General features: G+C 41.8%; 1 protein-coding gene across 1 annotated transcript in view; it reads left to right on the forward strand.

The window, feature by feature from the left end:
- Positions 1–24,222, forward strand: part of GNAL (G protein subunit alpha L) — a 173,045-nt gene that overhangs the window by 16,286 nt on the left and 132,537 nt on the right. The window contains exon 3 of the mRNA XM_077933172.1: positions 6,402–6,450. Coding sequence (XP_077789298.1) covers positions 6,402–6,450 — 49 coding nt within the window. The remainder of the gene's footprint in view (positions 1–6,401; positions 6,451–24,222) is intronic.

Genomic DNA, 24,222 nt, shown 5'->3' on the forward strand with positions numbered 1-24,222 from the left:
ACTGACAGCTTGCAGGCCAGATCCAACCTGAACAACATATGAAGATATTGGGAAGTCCTGCTATAGATCAAGCCATATCTGCTAAGAATTTTCAAATTATATTTAAAAATAAAAAAATATTATTAGCACAAAATTCTGACCAATGCATTGTACCTTATAGTACTACCTTTTGTGACAGACTATCCACAAATCAAGCAGTGGTGACCATGCGTTCCAGTAATTATTTGAAATGCAATTTTTTTTGCAAATGAGATTATCTTTTCAATAGTTTGAAACTCTGCTTTCTCAGTCAATTCTCCACCTTAGCACTCATCCAAATTTGACTCTAATGTTCTTCATGAGATAGGACAAGAAGAGTTTGCAAGGCTATATATGTAATATGACACTTTCAGCTATATCAGAGTTTGAATTTTGATTAGAAAATTCTGTGATTAGTTTCTCAGTACAAGAAAGATGCTTAAAAATAAAATAAAAATAATTTGATAGTTGTGTGGAGGGGTTCTTGCAACCCAATAATTGCAAAACATTATCCAATTCTATGGTGGAATAGTTTGGAATACTGTATATATTAAGTAGCAGTAAACAGACCATGTGCCTATTGATCTTTGAAGTAATGGAAGGGGAATGTCAGGAATGACTATCAGTGATAGATGAAAGCTAGGAGAGAATAAGGCAAGCCAGGCTGATGGACAGGAAGCCAACATCTGCTAAAAGGCATAATGGCACCCGACTTCACTTTCAACTTGACTTCCATGGCAGCTCTGGCTCCTGCTTATTTCAGAAATAAAATTAAAGATATTTCAGTCACTGTACCCATTAAATTTCAATAGATGGTCTTAGTTCAGCCTTAGAAAGTTCCAGTGAGCACATGCAGAGAGAGTCTTGTCTAAACTATTGTTAATATTTTTTAACAAAATAAATATAAAAATTTGATCCATTTTATAATGCTCCTTTTATTTAGTGCTGGCAGTTATTTGCAGATAAGAAACTGAAAAGGCACTCCTTTGCTCTAAGAGAGACATGGGGAACCTCTCGCCTGCCAGACATTGTTGGACTATAACTACCATCATCCCTGACTCCATGCCATGCTCACTGGGGCTGATGGGAGTTGAAGTCCTGCAGCATCTGGAGGGCCACAGGTTGCCAACCCTCAATCTTACAGGAAGCTGGCATGGGCTAGCATCCCCCAAATTCTATTAATTCTTCTAATAAACAAAAAATGACATTAATACTTGCCAAGGCAAAACAATAAGCAGTAAGGCAGTTTGTAGTAACACTGGTATTTAGGGTGTGTGTAGTGGTTGGTTTGTTTTTTAAGATGCTAGTGTCAGTCTACGTATAGTGCCTGCCACTATACCATCCCTAATGGCTGGGAACAAGGAAGTGTGTTGTGATTTTAGCCAGTTTTCATATGCTATATTTTTAAGTTGGCATTTTGTTCTGCTGGTGATGCTGATTATGATGATGATTTACTTCTTTTCTATGGCTTGTCCTAAGTCGCAGGGACTGTTTGGTATTGAAATGGAAATAAATAAAAGATGAAGTATTCCATACAGGACTACTAAAGCACTACAGTGCTTCATGCGTTTTTGTTACGATTAACTAAGTGCACTGATGTTCATGAAATGCAGTGGCATCACAACGGGGGACGGGGGGAGGTGCGCCCTGGGTTCCATGTCTGGGGGTGACAAGAAGTCACCCTGCGGGGGGCTCACATCAGCACGAGCAGCCATCGCGCTGCCACAGCCACATGTGGAGGATCCTCTGTTCGCGGCTGCAGCCGCAAGCAGAGGATCCCAGCGCTGGTGGCAAACTACTAAGTACAGTGCATGTGCGGCATTACAATCATGGGCTGTACGTAGGGACACCGCAAATGCGCTGTATAGCGGTTTTCCGCTGGCGCCACTCCAGCGCCGTACGGACAGTGCCGGGATCCTCTGCTTGCAGCTGTAGCGGCGATGGAGGGATCCTGGCACCGTCCATACGGCTGGAGCGGTGCCGGTGGCAAACTGCTATACAGCTCATGTGTGGCGTCGCTAGGTACGGAGCATGTGTCCTACATAGGCAACGCCGCACATGTGCCCTATGTAGCGACATCCGCCCTGGGTGTCACAATGCCTTCCTTCGCCCCTGATGAAATGTTCTCCATGTTGACAATTGGATTACTGACTTTACAAACATTCTTTGGTGAAAAGTTTTTTTAAAATTTTTACACATTTGCTTTTTTATCCCGTCATCTTACATTTCCCTATAAAATACTCAGTTTAAGGCTGCAATCCTATATACACTTATTTCCCTATAAAATACTCAGTTTAAGGCTGCAATCCTATATACACTTACCTGGAATAAATCTCAATGAACTACATGGGTTTACCTCTGAGCAGATTCATAAAAGGCTGCACTGTTAGTGTAGAATTATAGAAAACCTTTTATTCAGTTTGCTATTGCTAGCTGTACCTAAAGCTATTTAAATCTTTAGAAGAACCTTAGAGTGAAGAGTTAAGAAAACTAAATAAATATATTTGGCACTGTCAAAAATCCCTGAATTGTCCCTCTAATATCCCTGTGCTCTGCCAAACATTTAATCAAGTTTAATCAAAACTCACTGGTCTAATACAAAAACTTAATATTAGGTATGTCACCTGAGCTATGATCTACACAGGCTCAGGATTAAGAAAAACTGACGCTCCATGCATAACGACAAGGCAAATGCAGTTCTGTGTGGGCAAAAAGTTTGTGTTAAATCCCAGGGTGAATATATGTGGCAGAGAGAGGAGGTATTGGATTATTGCTGGAATAGTTTTAGGTTTTAGTGAAATAAAATGAGACCCAGCAGCTGCCAGCAACAGTAACCAGGAATCTACAGTATGCTCTGTGGGTTCTTGCTTAGGCCTTGATTTTCATCCAGAACTATAGCATTTGCTGCTTCTGCCAGATGTTCGGGCTTGGGCCAACAATCCCATATAGGCTCACAGGAAAAACAAACCTTTATCCCTATGCATAACTATGAGACTCTGGCACAGTGCTCTATAGAGCTGTAAGTTATCCCATGGCTGCTGAAGGGTACTACAATTTTTTATTTAAAAAAAACAAAACAATTTTCCTAAGCTTTTAAACCTGTATTCTTACCCAGTAAACAAAGGAGGAAATTTTGTTTCTTAAAATGTGGTTTTAAATGGGACTGTTAAACTACAGAAAAGCCAGGACTCTGGGTCAGCAGCCTGAAACGCAGTGGATATGCATTCAATACATAACCCATGGGTGTAGCCAGGATTTTTGTTGCGGGGGCAGAACTGACATGATTGGTCAGTTAGTTAAGTATTTCTATTGTTTTACTTGATCGAGGGGGGGCAGCTACCCCTCCCTGCCCTCCCTGGCTACGCCCATGTACATAACCTCTGCAGGCCAAACAATTGTCCCTTGCCTTTTCACAAACAATCGGGGGGGGGGGGGGGACTGCAGGACCTGTGTTGGCTTTGGAGTCTGAAGTTCCTTTCCAATTTTCCAGTTCAGTCCCTTGGTGCTAAACAGCTGGCTTCCCCATGTTCTTATGAGTGTAGGGGAATACTGGGGAAAGATGGTGTAAATATTATTTTTAAATAGTATTAAAGGGTAGCAGGGTGGGAAGCTGCCCTTCAGTATCAGGGCAGCATATAGGGCAGCATAGAGCAAAAATATCAGCATCAAAATAAAATTACAGTTAAAATGAAACACAAAGGAAAGCAGCAGCTCATAATTCTGCAGGAAAATGTCAGCAGAATAGATTAAGCAATTATATACCAGCTCACGTTAGCTGCTGGAATGCCTGGGCAAATAATCATGTCTTTGCCTGGCACCAGAATGACATCACACTTGGCATCAGGCAAGCCTTCTTGGGCCCAGCATTCCACAAATAAAGAGCTATGTCTGAGAAGCCCCTTTCTCTGGCTGTCATCCCCACTTCAACTATATGGGGCATCCAGAGGAAAGCTTTAAATGACAGACACAGGGTGCTTCCAGGCCGCTGTTGTTTTCCGGTGGGAATCAATCATATTCAAGAGAATTTAGGTTGATTTGGAGCTCTTGTGCAACAAATCCACTCCACACCCATATCCCCAAATCAGACTTTTTGCAATAAGGAAAGTGACAGAGAAATGCACTGGAAAGTGTGGGATAACAATTGCTTGATGTGGTGTTGTATAGCCTCCCTGCAAGCAAATCAGAATGAATGCTCAATAAACTACTACTGTCATCTAACAACCCCACAAACTTTGTGCAAACAAATCAGGATGAGTATTCAATTCATGTTGTCTGGAAGTGATCACAGTGTTTGGGCAGGTTTAGGTGATAGAAGTCAGTCCTTTAAGTATTCAGGTGCTAAGTCATTTAGGAATATATGGGTAAGCATCAGCACTTTGAAGTGTGCCTGGAAATCGGCAGTAGCCATTTAAGGACTGGTAAGCAATGGTACCATTGGTACGCGGGTAGCGCTGTGGGTAAAAGCCTCAGTGCCTAGGGCTTGCCGATCGAAAGGTCGGTGGTTCGAATCCCCGCGGCGGGGTGCGCTCCCGCTGCTCAGTCCCAGCGCCTGCCAACCTAGCAGTTCGAAAGCACCCCCGGGTGCAAGTAGATAAATAGGGACCGCTTACTGGCGGGAAGGTAAACGGCGTTCCGCGTGCTGCGCTGGCCACGTGACCCGGAAGTGTCTCTGGACAGCGCTGGCCCCGGCCTCTAGAGTGAGATGGGCGCACAACCCTAGAGTCTGTCAAGACTGGCCCATACGGGCAGGGGTACCTTTACCTTTACCTTAAGCAATGGTAGATTAGTCCTCTTAGGGCTTTTAAAATCAGACATTGCCTATGCTCACTCATACCTATCCTTGCAACATTAATGATCAAAAATATGCCTTTAGAAAATAAGAAAACATATAAAAAGGTAAAGGGGCCCCTGACAATTAAGTCCAGTCGCGAATGACTCTGGGGTTGCGGTGCTCATCTCACTTTAAAGGCCGAGGGAGCTGGTGTACATGTGACCAGCATGACTAAGCCGCTTCTGGCGAAACCAGAGCAGCACATGGAAATGCCGTTTACCTTCCCACTGGAGCAGTACCTATTTATCTACTTGCAATGTATGCTTTCAAACTGCTAGGTTGGCAGGAGCTGGGACCGAACAATGGGAGCTCACCCCGTCGCAGGGATTCAAACCGCCGACCTTTCGATCGGCAAGCCCAAGCAGCACAGTGGTTTAACCCACAGCGCCACCCACGTCCATATATATGCACTTTAAATGGAATACCTGCAACCCTTATTGGCTTGAAGACAAAGAAGGAATAACATAAAGAAAAGCATGGGTTTTATTGTTCAACATCTGGAAGTGTGTGAGCCCCGCACCCCCTTGAGTGTTTACAGAGTGATGATGAACAAATTTACATCTACCGGAATCAAGGGATATTGCAGCAGGATATAATGACTAAAGGAAATTTGCACTCCAACTGATCTCTAGGGCATTCTTTAAAAATATTTCACTTCTAACAAGTATCACTAGAAAACAGTCGTCACTCCCATTCCCTTGTGTTGAACATGCTTGTTACACTTTTTTTCTCTACCTGTACAAAGACCACAAAAGAAAGCAGTTGGCTACATGAAGCTTGATAGAGCACAACAAGGAGAGCATATAAATCTTCTTACGTTGGCTTTATGCCCTTGGAATTAAAGGGAAATTGTGTTTTGAATGTTTTTTCTCCCAAACACACTAGATTAACAAAGTATATTGTGCCTTCACAGCTTAATATATGCTGGAAAGTTTGGCAGTTGTTGGCATCTGAGGAAAGGCCTTGTGTTCCTAATCCTTCCTTGTTCTTAAAGTATAAACCAGACATTATAAGGGCTTGTGCAAAAGTCTTGGGGAACTTTGTGAACACCTCTCAGGTAGCACCTCTCAGGTAGGCGCCATTGCCATTATAAGGGAACAATGGAGGCATTCATGGTGAGTTCTGGCACCCCTTTTTCTAGAAAAATAACACTGCACAGCAGGGATGCCAACTTGAAAAAAATAGGGTATGCCCCACCCATATAATCACATGACATGATGCAGGAACACCATTTGAATGGCAATGCCCATCAACTTTGGGAGTGCAAGGTCCCCTCAAATATTTCATGGGAGGGCAAAGCCCCCTTGGCCCATAGGAGTTTGCTCCTATGACCCACAGAAACAGATCCCTGCTATTGCGCAGGGCAGGCAAAACAAGACGACCGCATTTATTTTATCTCTTCACTTTTAAAAAATTATATTTAATTGCATTGCAGGGGTTGTTTATATGAAAACAACAACAGCAACAAAGAAGCAAACTAAAATAAACCAGAATGGTGGTGGGAAGGAAAGGAGGAGAGCATTCATAGGTTTTGCTTATTTTCCATTTACAGGGGTATCATAAATTACCTTTACATTCAACTGAAGGAAGAGTTCAGCTTGGTAAGTACAGTATCTAATTTATATAACTTTTCAGCTCACATTTAAAAAGTTTAACAATGAGTTTTACCCATCTTGTTTTTCACTAGAGAACTATCAGGTCAAAATGGATTCTCCCTTCATCAAGCATTGTTTTATCCTCCTTCAAAGATGGCATACTCACTGGGTTTTTTGGCTGCAGTGTAGGTTACTCTCCATTTACTGCTAGTATGGTCTTGTATACTAGAGATAGGCTACTCTCCACTTACTGCTCGTATTGTAGCCATTGCTACAGTAAGTTTGTAGACCCTCCCTGACAAAAAAAAATAAAATGTAGCTACATCACCGCATCATGGTACAACAAAAATGTCTATGATCTAACATAATCTCATGTAGCATTTTTAATTTGTCTTGGCTTTCAGTTTTGTCTATCAGGCATAGTTTTTAAATATATTGCATATACAGTGGTACCTTGGTTTACGAACTTAATCCGTTCCGGAAGTCCGTTCTTAAACAAAGCGTTCTTAAACCAAGGTGTGCTTTCCCATAGAAAGTAATGCAAAATGGATTAATCCGTTCCAGACTTTTAAAAACAGCCCCTAAATCAGCAATTTAACATGAATTTTACTATCTAACAAGACCATTGATCCATAAAATGAAAGCAATAATCAATGTACTGTACTATAAAATAAATAAAACTGTATTGTAGATGATAAAAAAAAATTTAAAAAAAATTCTTCCCTGTACTAATGATAGTCATTGTTTGGATGGGGGGCTTTTATCCATTTCCGCAGTCACACAATCAATCAATCAATCAGTAGCTGAACTGGGATCCACACAGATCCCCCCCCCCCATTGCGGGAAATGCTTCCTAGAGCGGCATGGGGGGTGGGTTGTACGCCCACCAACCAGATGGCTGGTGGGTGTGCAGCTTCCCTCCCAAGCCTCTGCGGGGATTGCTCTCCTCCCTCAGCTGCATGGAGGAGAGTTGTGATCCCACCTACCATATGGCTGGTGGACACGCAGCTTCCCTTCCTCACGGCTGCGGGAAACGCCGTGGTGACCCCCTTCTCTGCTGCCAGACAACGGAAGTGTGGCACTCAAAACAGAAGTGCACCCCCAAATGGAGTACATTCGTATACTCCCCCCAAAAAATACCCAACCAGGAACACTCATTTCCGGGTTTGAAGTGTTCCTAATTCAAAAAGTTCATTAACTAGGCTGTTTGTAACCCAAGGTACCACTGTATATACCCTTTTAAGAAAAGGGTAGGAAAATCAACAATGACATAATCTTGCCTATTACTGTGATATTTTGTAGAAAATGTTTGTGTATGCATGTCATATTCAGTAGATAAAATCACTTCTCTTGCAAAATGCAATGTTCCTCATATTTCGGGAAACCAGTTTTTTTATAGGATTGCTCTACACATTAAAAAATCAATCTTGGATGCACCGTTTTGAAAACACAGAATCAGCATTTTACAGTAAACTCAGTCCTCGTCATGCTTGTAAGCTGCAGAATGTGTCCAGCCCCTTAGGTTTCTTTTACATTGCTTTCCCTTCTCAAAATTATTCTGACATTGAATCTGTTTTATAGTTTACTGAATGCTCATCATGTCATTTCAGAAAGGTTCCAAATACACCCCCATTGCTCATCTCTTCATGCTCAGTGCTGTACATGTACAAGATTTTACATTGTCCAATATTTCCTGGTCTCATCCTTTTCCCAAGTCAGGTTGTGGTACTATTGTCAGTCTTCCCTGTCCCAACAGATGTATGCTGATGCCATGAGACCAATAAAGTGTGCAAAACTGAATTTGATTATTTTTGGTTTAAAAATTGTTCTTAATGCCATTAATCAAGACCAACTCAATATAACGTTTTCACATCTGTTCATTTTTCAATAAACAGAATAGTAATGCCTAAATTTAAATTTGAATATGAATATGTAGTGCTTGTATTAAATTCCATGCCACACATTCATCTTGAAACAATAGATAATGCAGAATACAGTAGCATTGCAATGTTGATTCAGAGAAATTAATTAAAAAAGTAAACACTGCAATATACAGACCCATCATTTTTCAAACTGAGCAGTGTTTTATGTCTCATTGATTATCAATCGCAGAAGACAGATATTTCATTTAAATCAATTATAACTGCCTCAAAACTGTATTGTGGATTAGATTTGCAAAGAGAAACAATAAAATTGTGCACTGAACTTTCAAGAGAAAATGCTCATAATCAGTATAATTTCTGCTGCGTTTTACAAGTTCAGACATTGCCCTAGCCATCTTACCTTATCTATGGCATCACACTCATGCTTTGGCATAGGTAAGCACTCTTATACCAGCAATAATATAGTCTGATGCAGTACAATACTGTTCTGTATGCATGTATGGCTAAGAAGAGAGGCAGAAGCAGGTGCTGATCATTGAGGATAACTTATTTAACTACTAAAGAGCCAGCTGGGTTGAAACAAGCATTATGGATCTGAGATAAGATGATAATGAATATCAGTGGTTGCGGAACTGAAGCGTATCCTTGCAAGATGAGCCACCCTAGATCCTTCATACATGACACCAGTTTAACTGCCCATTCACAGTCCCTGTCCATGTTTATAGTCAGCTGTGTCCACTGATAAGACTCAGTTTGCTCTAGTCTCATAGTTAGACATATTGTGGGTTATACTAGCCACCATAGTCAAACATATAGAGATATTATCTACAAAATACACGGTTCAATAGCCACTCATGTAAGCTTATGTTAGTATAAGCATGTCTGCAACTTGAAAAAGCAATGTATCTCTTTGGGATGCAGAACCTCTTCCTTTGGGATAATGAGACACCAGGAGAGGGAGCTGCAACAATTTGATGTGTCATATACTGATAACAGACCAGTAAACAATCATGGCTCAAGGTTTCCCATAACAGGAGGTGGAACAAGGGAAGGATAGATCTTTGTCTAAAGCAACGCAGCTGGATAAGAGCTGAGGCACTACAATATGTTTAGGATCAAGCTGGAATATCCAGTGAGATACAATTTAGAGCATGTAACTGTAAACTTAGAAAAGGAGAGGGATGTCATAAAGGTATGAGAAACGCCATGCTAAAACTCAAATCCAGCAATGAAATCAATTTCAACATACCATAGCACCTCCTTGGAGCAAGTTAAGTAGGAAACCATGCGTGCAGACATAAAGGATTCACCATATGGATCTCATTGCAAGATCTGTATAACCAGACATTTCCATTACATGTGTTTGTTAATTTTATCCATACTAACTTATTTCATATACGTAGATGCCTGTGTCTTTACAAATCCCAACTTGTTCCTTTTATCATTATACATATATGTTAACTTAAGCTTAAGCAGCATTGTTAGTGTCAAGTCTGAATCTATTACTTCTGTGCTACACCCAAAGAAGGGTTTAAATCTTAGAAGAATCCCTGAAATATAGTCTCTTTGACTACAATCCTAGGTATATGTACCTGGGAACACACCCCATTGAACTCAGTGGGACTTACCTTTGAATAGATATGTATAGGATCACACTGCAACCTATAGTTTTATATCTACTTACCTAGGAGCAGATCCCATTGAACCTAACAGGACCTAGAATCATTGTAAAGTTGGAAGGGACCATGAGGGCCATCTAGTTCAACCCCCTGCAATGCAAGAATCTTTTGCCCAACGTGGGGCTTGAACCCACGACCCTGAAATTAAGAGTCTCATGTTCTACCAACTGAGATACCCCAGTAGATTTGTGTCTGAGTAGACATATATAGTGCTGTCCTGTAAGGCTCTAATACTAAACACACTTTCCTGCAAATGGATTTCATTGAATTCAGTGGGACTGTTTATTTTATCTGTTTAATATATTTTTATGCTGCCTTCAGGGAAGTAACTGTGATTAAGTCTGTGTATTGTGTAAAACTCAGTCTTTTTGCATGAAGTTCCTCTCTTCGGAAAGCATGGGAAAATGCAAATCTTTTAATGGAATAAGGATACAGAATTAAACAAAGTAATGACCCAGAGTTAATTTTAAAAGATATTTATTTATCAAACCATTTATCAAATGGGCCATCTCATTCAGAAGACCTATGGCCTGATCTGGGGAAGTTTGAGAACCAGACATCTCCTGCTCTTCCCCTTGCCTTTTCCATGCACAGCCTTGACAATTTTGCATGCATTACAAAAAGTGTGTCACTGCACATGGAAAACTGAGGCAAAGAGGAAATGACGTGCCACACACGAGAAGGAATTCATGCATATGATTCATTGGACCATGTTGCCATATGACAAGCAGATGTCCTGACATCACCCTCAGTCTATATCACAACCTTGGTTTTCCATCTCTCTCACACACCCCTCTTCTGCATTTTTTTCTGGTTCCGCTACAAATGGGTGGAAATGGCTGGGAAATGGATTTTGGCTAAACATGAAGAGCAACTTCAAGCAGTTTGACTGTGGAACTAACTGCTTCAGGAAGTAGCGGCATTTAAGTAGAGGCTTGTCAGGGCTGCTGCAGTTGAATCTCACATTGCAAATCCTGCACTGTGCTGATGGTTGGCTACATTGCCCGAAAGGACCCTTCCAGTTCTTTGATTCTATCTCCCTTGTGCTAAATTCAGGCTTATAGCAAGCCAATAGAAATCACTTTAAATGTGGATAAGTAGGAGCATGCCAAAAGTTGAATTCCATGTGTGGTAGCATATTAGGACAAGCCAAAGAGAGCTTGTACAAGTCTATTTCTAGTTCTACGCAGATATGATGAGGAATTGCACTACAAGAAGTTGACTTTTTAGCTGCGCATTGCTTGTAAATGCCCCCTCCAAAAAAAAAGCTTTAAATTAGAAATTTAATTATCACTGCCTTGCCGTGGCGAAGGGGCTTGAAGAACTCAGAGAAGCTATGAACTACGCCAAGCAGGGCACACAAGATGAACAGGTCATAGTGGAGAGTTTCGACCAAACGTGATCCACCTGGAGGAGGAACCGGCAAACCACTCCAGTATCCTTGCCAAGAAAACTCCATGGACAAAGACAACAGGCATATAAAAGTTATGACGCTGGAAGATGAGCCCCTCAGGTCGGAAGGCGTCCAACATGCTACTGGGGAAGAGCGGAGGGCAAGTACAAGTAGATCCAGAGCTGATGAAGCGGCTGGGCCAAAGCCGAAAGGACGCTCAGTTGCGGATATGCCTGGAAGCGAAAGGAAAGTCCAATGCTGTAAAGAAAAATATTGCATAGGAACCTGGAATGTAAGAACCATGAACCTGGGTAAGTTGGAGGTGGTCAAAAATGAGATGGCAAGAATAAATATTGACATCCTGGGCATCAGTGAACTAAAATGGACGGGAATGGGCGAATTCAGTTCGGATGACCATCACATCTACTACTGCGGGCAAGAAACCCGTAAAAGAAATGGAGTGGCCCTCATAGTCAACAAAAGAGTGGCGAAAGCTGTACTGGGATGCAATCTCAAAAATGATAGAATGATCTCGATACGAATCCAAGGCAGACCTTTTAACATCACAGTAATCCAAGTTTATGCACCAACTACTGGTGCTGAAGAAACTGAAATTGACCAATTCTATGAAGACTTACAACACCTTATAGAAGTGACACCAAAGAAGGATGTTCTTCTCATTATAGGGGATTGGAATGCTAAAGTAGGGAGGCAAGAGATAAAAGGAACAACTGGCAAGTTTGGCCTTGGAGATCAAAACGAAGCAGGGCAAAGGCTAATAGAGTTCTGTCAAGAGAACAAGCTGGTCATCACAAACACGCTTTTCCAACAACACAAGAGACGACTCTACACATGGACATCACCAGATGGGCAGCATCGAAATCAGATTGATTATATTCTCTGCAGCCAAAGATGGAGAAGCTCTATACAGTCAGCAAAAACAAGACCTGGAGCTGACTGTGGCTCAGATCATCAGCTTCTTATAGCAAAATTCAAGCTTAAACTGAAGAAAGTAGGAAAAACCACTGGGCCGGTAAGATACAATCTAAGTCAAATCCCTTATGAATACACAGTGGAAGTGAGGAACAGGTTTAAGGATTTAGATTTGGTGGACAGAGTGCCTGAAGAACTATGGATGGAGGCTCGTAACATTGTACAGGAGGCAGCAACGAAAACCATCCCAATGAAAAGGAAATGCAAGAAAGCAAAGTGGCTGTCCAACGAGGCCTTACAAATAGCGGAGGAGAGAAGGCAAGCAAAATGCGAGGGAGATAGTGAAAGATACAGGAAATTGAATGCAGATTTCCAAAGAATAGCAAGGAGAGACAAGAAGGCCTTCTTAAATGAGCAATGCAAACAAATAGAGGAAAACAACAGAATGGGAAGAACCAGAGATCTGTTCAAGAAAATTGGAGATATGAAAGGAACATTTCGTACAAAGATTACCATAATAAAGGACAAAAGTGGTAAGGACCTAACAGAAGCAGAAGACATCAAGAAGAGGTGGCAAGAATACACAGAAGAATTATACCAGAAAGATATGGATGTCTCGTACACCCCAGGTAGTGTGGTTGCTGACCTTGAGCCAGACATCCTGGAGAGTGAAGTCAAATGGGCCTTAGAAAGCACTGCAAATAACAAGGCCAGTGGAAGTGATGGTATTCCAGCTGAACTATTTAAAATTTTAAAAGATGATGCTGTTAAGGTGCTACACTCAATATGCCAGCAAATTTGGAAAACTCAGCAGTGGCCAGAAGATTGGAGAAGATCAGTCTACATCCCAGTCCCAAAGAAGGGTAGTGCCAAAGAATGCTCCAACTACCGCACAATTGCACTCATTTCACACGCTAGCAAGGTTATGCTTAAAATTCTACAAGGAAGGCTTAAGCAGTATGTGGATCAAGAACTCCCAGAAGTGCAAGCTGGATTTAGAAGAGGCAGAGGAACCAGAGACCAAATTGCAAACATGCGCTGGATTATGGAGAAAGCTAGAGAGTTCCAGAAAGACATCTACTTCTGCTTCATTGACTATGCAAAAGCCTTTGACTGTGTCGACCACAGCAAACTATGGCAAGTTCTTAAAGAAATGGGAGTGCCTGATCACCTCATCTGTCTCCTGAGAAATCTCTATGTGGGACAAGAAGCTACAGTTAGAACTGGATATGGAACAACTGATTGGTTCAAAATTGGGAAAGGAGTACGACAAGGCTGTATTTTGTCTCCCTGCTTATTTAATTTATATGCAGAATACATCATGCGAAAGGCTGGGCTGGATGAATCCCAAGCTGGAATTAAGATTGCCGGAAGAAATATCAACAACCTCAGATATGCAGATGACACAACCTTGATGGCAGAAAGTGAGGAGGAATTAAAGAACCTTTTAATGAGGGTGAAAGAGGAGAGCGCAAAATATGGTCTGAAGCTCAACATCAAAAAAACGAAGATCATGGCCACTGGTCCCATCACCTCCTGGCAAATAGAAGGGGAAGAAATGGAGGTAGTGAGAGATTTTACTTTCTTGGGCTCCATGATCACTGCAGATGGTGACAGCAGCCACGAAATTAAAAGACGCCTCCTTCTTGGGAGAAGGGCAATGACAGGCCTAGACAGCATCTTGAGAAGTAGAGATGTCACCTTGCCAACAAAGGTCCGTATAGTTAAAGCCATGGTTTTCCCGGTAGTGATGTATGGAAGTGAGAGCTGGACCATAAAGAAGGCTGATCGCCGAAGAATTGATGCTTTTGAATTATGGTGCTGGAGAAGACTCTTGAGAGTCCCATGGACTGCAAGAAGATCAAACACATCCATTCTTAAGGAAATCAGCCCTGAGTGCTCACTGGAAGGACAGATCGTGAAGCTGAGGCTCCAGTACTTTGGCCACCTCATGAGAAGAGAAGACTCCCTGGAGAAGACACTGATGCTGGGAAAGATGGAGGGCACAAGGAGAAGGGGGCGACAGAGGACGAGATGGTTGGATAGCGTTTTCGAGGTTACCAGCATGAGTCTGACCAAACTGCGGGAAGTAGTGGAGGACAGAGGTGCCTGGCGTGCTCTGGTCCATGGGGTCACGAAGAGTCGGACACGACTAAACGACTAAACAACAACAACAACAAAGACTATCTACTAATATATGTTCATGCTGAATTGGTTCCATTCCCACCTTTTTATGGTTGATTAATTCCTAATGGCTGTACTAACCCTATTTAAATGTACAGAACTTGTTTCTGACTAAACATAAACAGAGTGTTGCTATGAAGCTACATGCATCCACTCAAATTTCTTCTTCTATAAAACTATTAAATGTACAAGTACCCCTGTCTTCCTATGCCTCTCAACACCATGGAAATGTGCTAGCCATATTTGGCTATGATGCTCACATGTAAAGGCTGCACTCGACCTAAGAAAGCTAAGTTCTGCTCTTGCGTCCCTATGCCTGTCACTGTCCATGATTTGGTGGGCGTCTGCAGTCTCCTATACCTGCTTTATTTAGAACCTTGGAAAACTGGGGTTCTAGATAACACAGGAAGCCCTCAGGAGTAGAGGAGACTCCTCAGTTCAAACTTTACCGTACAACTAGTAAAGAGCAACTGGCATAGTTATTTTTTGTATAATACACATTAAGCATCATTTTTCTGTTGGGTGTGTTCCAGTACTTGAGTCCAATTTCTCATTTAGCATTTAGCATAGTATGTCAGCACCCTCTAGTGATGCTTTGGAACAATACCTGTTGAGGCATAGAAGTAGTCATTTCAGGAATGACAAAGAGAAAGGTATGCATATCATGCTACAACTAAAATAGCTTTGAGGAATCAGCCATAAAAAGGTGGGAATGGAACCAATTCAGCATGAACATATCTTACTTAGTCTGCTGCATTTTTTTTTTAAAAAAACCAATAATAATATGCATTAGGTAAAGGTAAAGGGACCCCTGACCATTAGGTCCAGTTGTGACCTACTCTGGAGTTGTGGCGCTCATCTCGCTTTATTGGCCGAGGGAGCTGGCGTACAGCTTCCGGGTCATGTGGCCAGCATGACTAAGCCACTTCTGGCGAACCAGAGCAGTGCACGGAAACACCGTTTACCTTCCCGCCGGAGCGGTACCTATTTATCTACTTGCACTTTGACGTGCTTTTGAACTGCTAGGTGGACAGGAGCAGGGACCGAGCAATGGGAGCTCACCCCGTCGTGGGGTTCGAACCACCGACCTTCTGATCGGCGCCACCCACGTCCCACCCATGCATTACCCATGTTCAGTTTTTAAGACCGCTAGCTGTGTCATTATTACTCATTTGTTTTATGCAGTTCAAACTTTAAACTGTTCAGTCCGATTCAATCCCTGGCATCTCCGGGTTCTAGGATCTCTTACAATAGGACTGGGAAAGAACTGGGACCCTAAATCATAGAACTCTAGAGTTTGAAGGGACTCAAAGCACCTTCAAGATCCAACTGCTGCACTGCAGAAACCACAAGTGCTCACTGCTATCCAGAATAGACCATGGTATGCTTAGGTGTCTTCTCTTGAAGCTGTGCTTCTATTGAAAAGGCATTACATGTTCCCAGCACTTGATGTGCTGTATTTTATATAGCATCTTGACTGCTATTTCAATGCTACTAGGATTTCTATGTGGAATGCAATAGCCTAATGGGTATATGCCTGTAATATGAATGGTGCCAAATGATACAAACTGCCTTCTCCCAAACACCAGCTATAAAGGAGCATTCATGTAGCCTTTACAAGCCGCCATTCTCCTGCCCTGACAATGTTGCTGCACCTTTGCAATTATCTCTTATGAACCGTTTTATGAAGCTTCAATTCCCCACCCCCTTAAAGGCTATGGGTCCCGCTCATATGAAACACGCATTTATGTTGTGTTCAGTATTGCGGGATCCAACAAGATGAAATTGGGTCTAGTCTATAATGGTAAATAATAAGTAAATATTGACTCTTTGTTTAAAAAGAGGACAGTGGGTATGGTTACCCTCTCATCTGCTATCCACTGTCTGGGGTGTTGGAGACCATTGCATAAGGTTAAAATTTAACTGAGGGTATGCTTTCCCTGACTGGGTAAATAAGCCCTTGGTGTTTAGATAAAACATTATAAATCATATGTTCATATACCTAGGATACATGCTGTTTGCTTCAAGTGATCTTCATTTTCGAACGACCTACCTCTTTGCTAATTCTTAAGCTGTTTTTGTTCCACAATGGCAGAATGCACTAGCAAAATATCTACGTTCAGCACAAGTGCTGTTGCTTATGGAACTAAATAGAATTGCTCTGACCTTGAGCTTTGTGATTACTAACAACATTCAAAATCAATAGGAGAGTGGGTAGCCGGATATTATAGCTTAGAGGAGCCAATCAATAAATCTTAAGTGAAGTCTTCATTTATCTGCTCTAAGAAACATGTTTTTGTCTAATACCAAAGTGATAAGAATGCAAACATATAATGACTCCTTAGTTAAAAAATATACAGATGCATTATGCTAAAAAACACACACCAAGATAACATTTGTAACAGTCCCAAGCAGAACTTAGCTTCCAAATAATACAACAAAATATTACATCAATAGAATAATCTTATCCTTGGTGGACACTTTGGGGTATGGTAGAATAGCTCCTACATCCCCTTGTGCTTATAGCCACAGGGTTACCCCAGCAGAAAAAATATACAAGGTTAGTGAAGTCATTGCCCTGACAGGACTCCAGGCATACCAGCAGGGAAACAGGACAGTGCTGGATGCATTGAAGAGAAATGGACTTTAAATTGAGTCTAGACACCAGTCCTGATGGTGTAGTGTTGGTAATGTTAGTAAGCTCTAACATTTCCAAATAACTTCCCCTATTGTGTCCGTTCCCTCAACGCAACCACAGTGGAGAGCAGGATTCTTGTTAATTCTGTCAATTGTGGCACAACGTCTGGGCTACATGAGGGTCAGGCTTAGTGGCAGATGGAACTGTTAGGCCATAAGACAGAGAAACTAATACTAGGTGGAGCCACAGCCAATGACAGGCAGCTACCTCATTCTTTTTCTCAATTCAGATTGAAGCGGCTTGAGGAAAATGCATAAAAACACAGTATGAAACAAGATGATAGGTACATGATAGATATGGATTGTGGCTAATAGCGTGGGTAAACCACATCCCAAACCTGCTTAGTTCTGCAAAGGCCAAACAGAGACTAAGTAGGAGGAAGCTAACAGACAGTACCACTACCTGCTAGACCAAGAAAGGCATGCCAGATGTGCGTGTATGGGAAGAGGTTGTTCAGCCAACAGATGGGTCAGTAGACTCCTCACCTTCCTCCACACCTCTGTTTCCTAGAGCCAGGAGGCGCTTGAAGCAGGAAGAGTAGCAATGTGCAGGAGAAGTCTCAGGTTACGGGCACACAACGCATATGGGGAGGGTATATAAACCAGCTGGAGGTCGGGGTCTCCCTGTTGCAACTGCTCTACAGTTGTACCTCGGGTTAAATATGCTTCAGGTTGAGCGTTTTCATGTTACGCTCCGCAGCGACCCGGAAGTAATGGAACGCATTACTTCCGGGATTCACTGCTCACGCATGCGCAGACGCTCACAATGACATCACGTGCATGCGCAGAAGTGGAGAAACGCTAGATGCGCAGGCGCGTTTTACGTTCTACTCAGGATGCGAACGGGGCTCTGGAACGGATCCCGTTTGCATCCAGAGGTACCACTGTACAGGGCCTAGACCTGTTGACAACTACCTAGAGGCTAGAAGCATGGGTGTTTGTATATGGAGCACTGTGGAAGCTGCTGTAAGTGGGTTTTTTTGTTGATAAAGAGATACCTATCAGAAGTGTGTCTTCCTCAGATTGGGAGGGCCAGGACAATAAAGCCAGCAACTGTAAGTGATTATTCCAATCTAGTTACAGATGGGTAGCCGTGTTGGTCTGCCATAGTCAAAACAAAAAAAATTCCTTCCAGTAGCACCTTAAAGACCAACTAAGTTAGTTCTTGGTATGAGCTTTCGTGTGCATGCACACTTCTTCAGATACACTGAATCTGAAGAAGTGTGCATGCACACGAAAGCTCATACCAAGAACTAACTTAGTTGGTCTTTAAGGTGCTACTGGAAGGAATTTTTTTTGTTTTATTCCAATCTAATTCACCCAAGCTGCAATGTCTGCAAATACTAATGACATAAAACATATCTTCTTCTAACAATCCTCAAAACATTAGCAGAGGAGGAAGAAACTGGGATCTTATGTTCTCCCGTCTTGCTCCTATATTGAACTAAGAGCCTTGCATTATATTCAAAGGATGGGTAAAATCTATAACATGTAGGTCCTGCAGCAAAATTTTGCAGTGTGGAGTGTTTCTTGTTGAGCATTCTAGCCACTATACCCCATTCCTCTATTTAGGGGTTCTTTTCCCTCTTAGGGGTTTTTCCTCCTAAATATCTTTTTACTTCTGCAAACCTCAAGATTCCCCCAAGCCTGCTGATACCTTGATCTTGCACGTGAGTTGTGCTTTTCCGGCAACGTAAGCAATGACACCCTCCCCATGAAGACCGGAACTAGAGCAAATAACCATTTCATACCTTGGGGCTCTTGCCTAGTCCTCAGCAAGTAAGATGTAAGGATGGATGCAAAAGGCACTAGCCAACTGGGCATAGGTTAATCAATATATTGTGTCTTTTAAAAGACTGTACGTCTCTTCAGAATGCCAGTGCCATTGTGTGAATTTTACTCAGACTCCTCCGTTCAGCAAGGGAGATGTGTGTGCAGAAGAAATCTTCTACATGCAGATTCCCCTTTCTCAAGGGGAGTGTTTGTGCAATGAAGTGCTGTGCACATAAAGTCTCTTACCTGGATACCCACATTGAATAACTGAGGACTGCCTCCTTCAAAATTAGTTTGGGGTACTGTTAGATACAGTTATGACCCTGAGCCCAAGTGCCTCCTGTGGTGTGAGGCACCTTGTGTCTGCTGGTAAACCAACTGCAACTGCTCCTGGGCAGACACAGCCTAGCCATAGTGACCATTTTATTGTAATCTTCAGATTAGGCTATTGTAATATGTTGCACATAGGGCTGCTGTTTTGTTTTGTTTTGTTTTTTAAAAACCTGATACTAAAATGTCTCTCTTTTTACAAGTGCATTTGGCCTTAATAGAGCTTCTAAAAATGTGGAACCTGAGACCAGTGGCAGAGCTTCATGCTCTGGCACCAGAGGCAGAGAGAAGGTGGGGGCGGGGCTGGCATGTGTCCCAGGGGTGGGGTGCGCTGCCCGCAGGGGCGTGGCATGCATCCTGGGGGTGTGGTGCACCACCTGCGGAGGTGTGGTGCCCAGCGCGGGCGGGGGCACAGCCACGATGGCACCCTACAAGGATCGCACTGCCAGGGGCGGTGCGCTCCCCCCCCCCACTCCTTCCGCCAGTGCCTGAGATTTGACTCTGTGTGTTAAAATAAATATAAATACATTGTTCACCACTCAGGTGCAATGATCATGTATTCTACATACAAATTCCAAAAGTCATTTACAACACAAATTGCAGGAACCTTGATCAGCACAACCTGCACTCAGGTCCCACATGTGGGCATCTGTTGACCCACTGTGAGGACAAGATGCTGGACTGGATCAGTCTATGGTCTGCTCTAAAGTTCTCCTTATGTTGTTATGTTATGCTTAACCTATGTGCTTGGAATATTCAAAATGCATACCATGTGGAACTATCTCCGCATATATGGGCAGGGGGAGGACTGCAGTCCGATTTCACTGGAATCAAAGCATTAACTGTCCTTTTTTAATTCCTTCTATGTCATTGGGACTCAGATGTGCCTAACTTGTTGTATTATATTCAGAGTGGGAGTATATACAGTTCAATTTCTGTTCTTTAAAATACTAAAAAAAAACTTTTAAAAACTGCTACACAAATCTGCAGTTCCTGGAGTCTCCTTTTTCTTTTCTAAATTATGTGGCAGAAGTGCAAGACTTTTGGATTGTGAACAGAAAGAAATGTTAACTTGATTCCTCTCAGTCTGCTGTTATTGCAGCTATTACTGATAGTCAACTGAAAACCATTAGAACTTTCCCCCTGTTCAAATTTCTGCTCAAAGCTTTGACATATATGAGTTGGTCATATCCGACACTGAATGATGCTACTCTATTTTCCAGACAGTTGTAGTCTGGTATACTTTGTAAAAATTGATATGTTCTATTTCTAACTTGGCCTGAGGTCACTGTTGTGGACTTTCTTTTACAGCCTAATGAAAGTTATTTCACTTTAGGTTCATCTCTGTACTACCTATGAATACAATGAATTTATCATGAAAGTCTCCAAAGCAGCCTTCATAGCATGCTGTGTGGATAATGTGTTATTTACATTTTTCACCAAGGGAATATTTTGCTTATCATCCCTTTCTCAGTGATATGATAGCTGGAGATATTAATATTTTAAGGCCACATATGTTAGGGGTTAACAGAAGTTAGTTGCTTGGAACTATGAATGACTACAGTTTATAGTGAACAGAGTATATAAAAGCTGGGTGAGAAGCAACTGGGATTGGCAAAATGGCTGGCCCAGGAGACAGTTCTGGCCCCATGTGCCTTCCATTGCCCCCTGAAACTGGTAACTTCCTAAGGCTGCATTTCAATTTAAAATAAGTCATGGAAATCAAGTCTCACGTGACTGTAGTCTGGTATTTGGCTTCAATGACAAAAGCAGTGGGATGCTCACCATCCTTTGGAGCACTGAGCACAAACTACGTACTTATGTCTCACCATTTGTTAATGTTTTTTAAAACCCCTTAATTTTACTTAGAAAATGCCATTTTTAATTATTTTAAATTACAGTAACAAGCATTAGAACTTTCTCTGCTAATTATGATATCTTAAAGTTTTATAACTGCAATCCAGAATGCAATATTCTAACTTGCATTCTGTAACATAATATTGAACATGCTGAAGAAGAGGGATATACATAACATTGGAGAAAGCGGGATACAAGGTCAGGGATTTGAGATCTGTGCCTTCTGTGAAAGTTAGACTTTCCCCTAGAATCTTATGTCAGCAAGGCAATAGGAATCTCTCACCCATTAGTCCATGGTGCAGCAGCCTTAGGGGTGATCTCTGAGATCAATGAGGGAGTCCACTGGAGCCGTGAACTATTAAAAATCCTTGAGCTTAAGTATACTTTGGATCTAAATAACTTCTATAGAGAAGGGAGTGGGGCTTGGTGAATGAGTGAATGACACAATACCAAATCCTTTGAACTATATTTGTTCCTTCTTGTTTACTATTGTGTTCCTGGGAGATAAATTTGAAGTGAAGAAGATATGACCTTATTTTTCAGAAGACCATGTTTTTAACTTTACAGCTTCTGAATCATAAATTTACCTTAAAAGAGATATTCATTGTCTGTGTGAAGTCTGGCTCCTGCTTACAGGGAATTGATAAACAAATCTTTCTGGTAAATACAAGGATTAGTGCTCTGATCCTTCCTGCAACTATTAAGGTCAAGATGTTAGCTGTTCTTCCAGGTCACGTATGAGATAGGAACTCTACCAGGGTCATAGTTCATGATGCCTGTTATGATCCATAAATATAAAACCACATAAAAGGTCCAGACTAGCACCCCAAATAAGGGCTAGTAAATTACTATCATCAGTGTAAGGTAAAGGTAAAGGTACCCCTGCCCGTACGGGCCAGTCTTGACAGACTCTAGGGTTGTGCGCCCATCTCACTCTATAGGCCGGGGGCCAGCGCTGTCCGGAGACACTTCCGGGTCACATGGCCAGCGTGACATCACTGCTCTGGCGAGCCAGAGCCGCACACGGAAACGCTGTTTACCTTCCCGCTAGTAAGCGGTCCCTATTTATCTACTTGCACTCGGAGGTGCTTTCGAACTGCTAGGTTGGCAGGCGCTGGGACCGAGCAACGGGAGCGCACCCCGCTGCGGGGATTCGAACCACCGACCTTTCGATCGGCAAGCCCTAGGCGCTGAGGCTTTTACCCACAGCGCCACCCACGTCCCTATCATCAGTGTAGGATGATGCAATCAGGCCTGGTTTCACTTCTCATCTTGGTTGCTGATGAAATTCCAGTCCTCCCCTGGTCATGTCTGAACTTGAAATGGATATTAAGTATCTTCATTTGGAAAAGTATCTTCGTAGCCAAACTCCTTCAGAACTGATCGTGCACACTGTGCAAATGGGAGGCTTTAATGTATGACAAATACCTCTTGATCAGGTCTTTTTCAAAGAGTCAAATTCCAAAGTATAGTGTTACAGCAGACCTTGCAAGAGTCAATATGCTAGAATAATTAAACTAGCCCCTTAGTTCATGAAAAATATCCTAGTAGGTTTGTCAGCAACCTATGCACAGGCAGTTTTCTTTAAAGCTTATCATATTGATCTGGAAAATACTTTGCAAAGGTCTAATATGTGTCTTGCTTCCTGAAGCACAGGAGAATGTAAAACAAAATGGGTTTAGCACTTAATGACATATAACAGTTCATATAAATAATGTATATACATGGCCATTCTCCAATACCCAGGAGACTGTCAGTCTAACTTTAATGTTGAAGATAACTATCTATATGTGTTCTTAGATTTATCGCTTGAATCCTAATGCATTTGCCAAAGGCATTAATATTTAAGAAGCAGAAAAATATTACATTGAGAGAAAATGAGAAAGATTTACAGTTCTTCACATAGACACAGTCACACACACATAGCTTCCTAGCATGATAAAGAATTCAGGAAATCATTTTCTGTAAGCAAAAGTCAGAATGGGCTTTCTTTGTTAAGGTAGCAATATCAAACTTCCCAGTACAGAATGGTTTGAGAAGTTACTGATATCTAGAAAATCATCTGCTTCTGATAAGTTTTTAGAGCATATTTTTAGGAGCGGTCTAATATTTGAAAATTCATGTTGACATTCTCTTATCTCCTGCAGCACACAAGTAACAAACCCAGTTTCTGATACTGGAAATGTTTATATTCTTAAGAAATGCTTAGGCAGCTACATTTAAAGCACAAAGAACTTATTCTTAAAACCACCTGCTTATGAGGAGCTATACTGTGCAATGTAACACAAGATGCATTCATAACATACTGTATTTCCTAGGGGAACTATAAACAACAATTGCAGGATAAACTTCACATTGCCTCATGTTGAGAAGTGTTAATCTAAAGGCTGAGACACAAGAAGGCTTGTGTGTGAGTAACACTTGCAAGCATTTGAGAAAGATAACACCTTGCCTATTCTATATCTTTATATTGAATTGAATTAAGGCACCTTTAAAGATTGAGATAATAATAATAATAATAATAATAATAATAATAATAATAATAATTCCACATTCAGAAAACCTCAATGTTGCATGCTAAATGGCACATATATTTTCTTACTTATTTCACAGTTTCTTCTGATACTGCTAACTGTGGCAAGAGCCCATGCAGGAAACTGAGGTCTTGCTCTTGGGTCAGTGGATATCCAGCTCAGGCATTGACCACAGACTTTCAAATTGATTTTCAGTTTTAGGCGCTAGGAAGCTGCTCTTTTAAGAAGGAATACTGAGATTCACAGGATGCTGAATCCTTCACCCAATGTCAGATTCTGTCCTTCTGCAGTTCAGTCACACCTACAGCCTTCACTACTTTTCAGAAAGTAGTTACCTTGTGGTAACATGAGACTAACTTAATATCCCCAATTTGACTTCCTTCATTATCCATTTATTATTGCTAGTCAGCTGATTGGGCAACCTTTTACTCTTTTGATTTTAATCATGGAGGGTGGGCACCTCTGTCTCTACCCTTATCCACTAGCAGTGGACATAGCTAACATGAGTGACTTAG

The sequence above is a fragment of the Podarcis muralis genome, chromosome 8 (genome assembly GCF_964188315.1).
Source record: "Podarcis muralis chromosome 8, rPodMur119.hap1.1, whole genome shotgun sequence".
NCBI lineage: Eukaryota > Metazoa > Chordata > Lepidosauria > Squamata > Lacertidae > Podarcis > Podarcis muralis.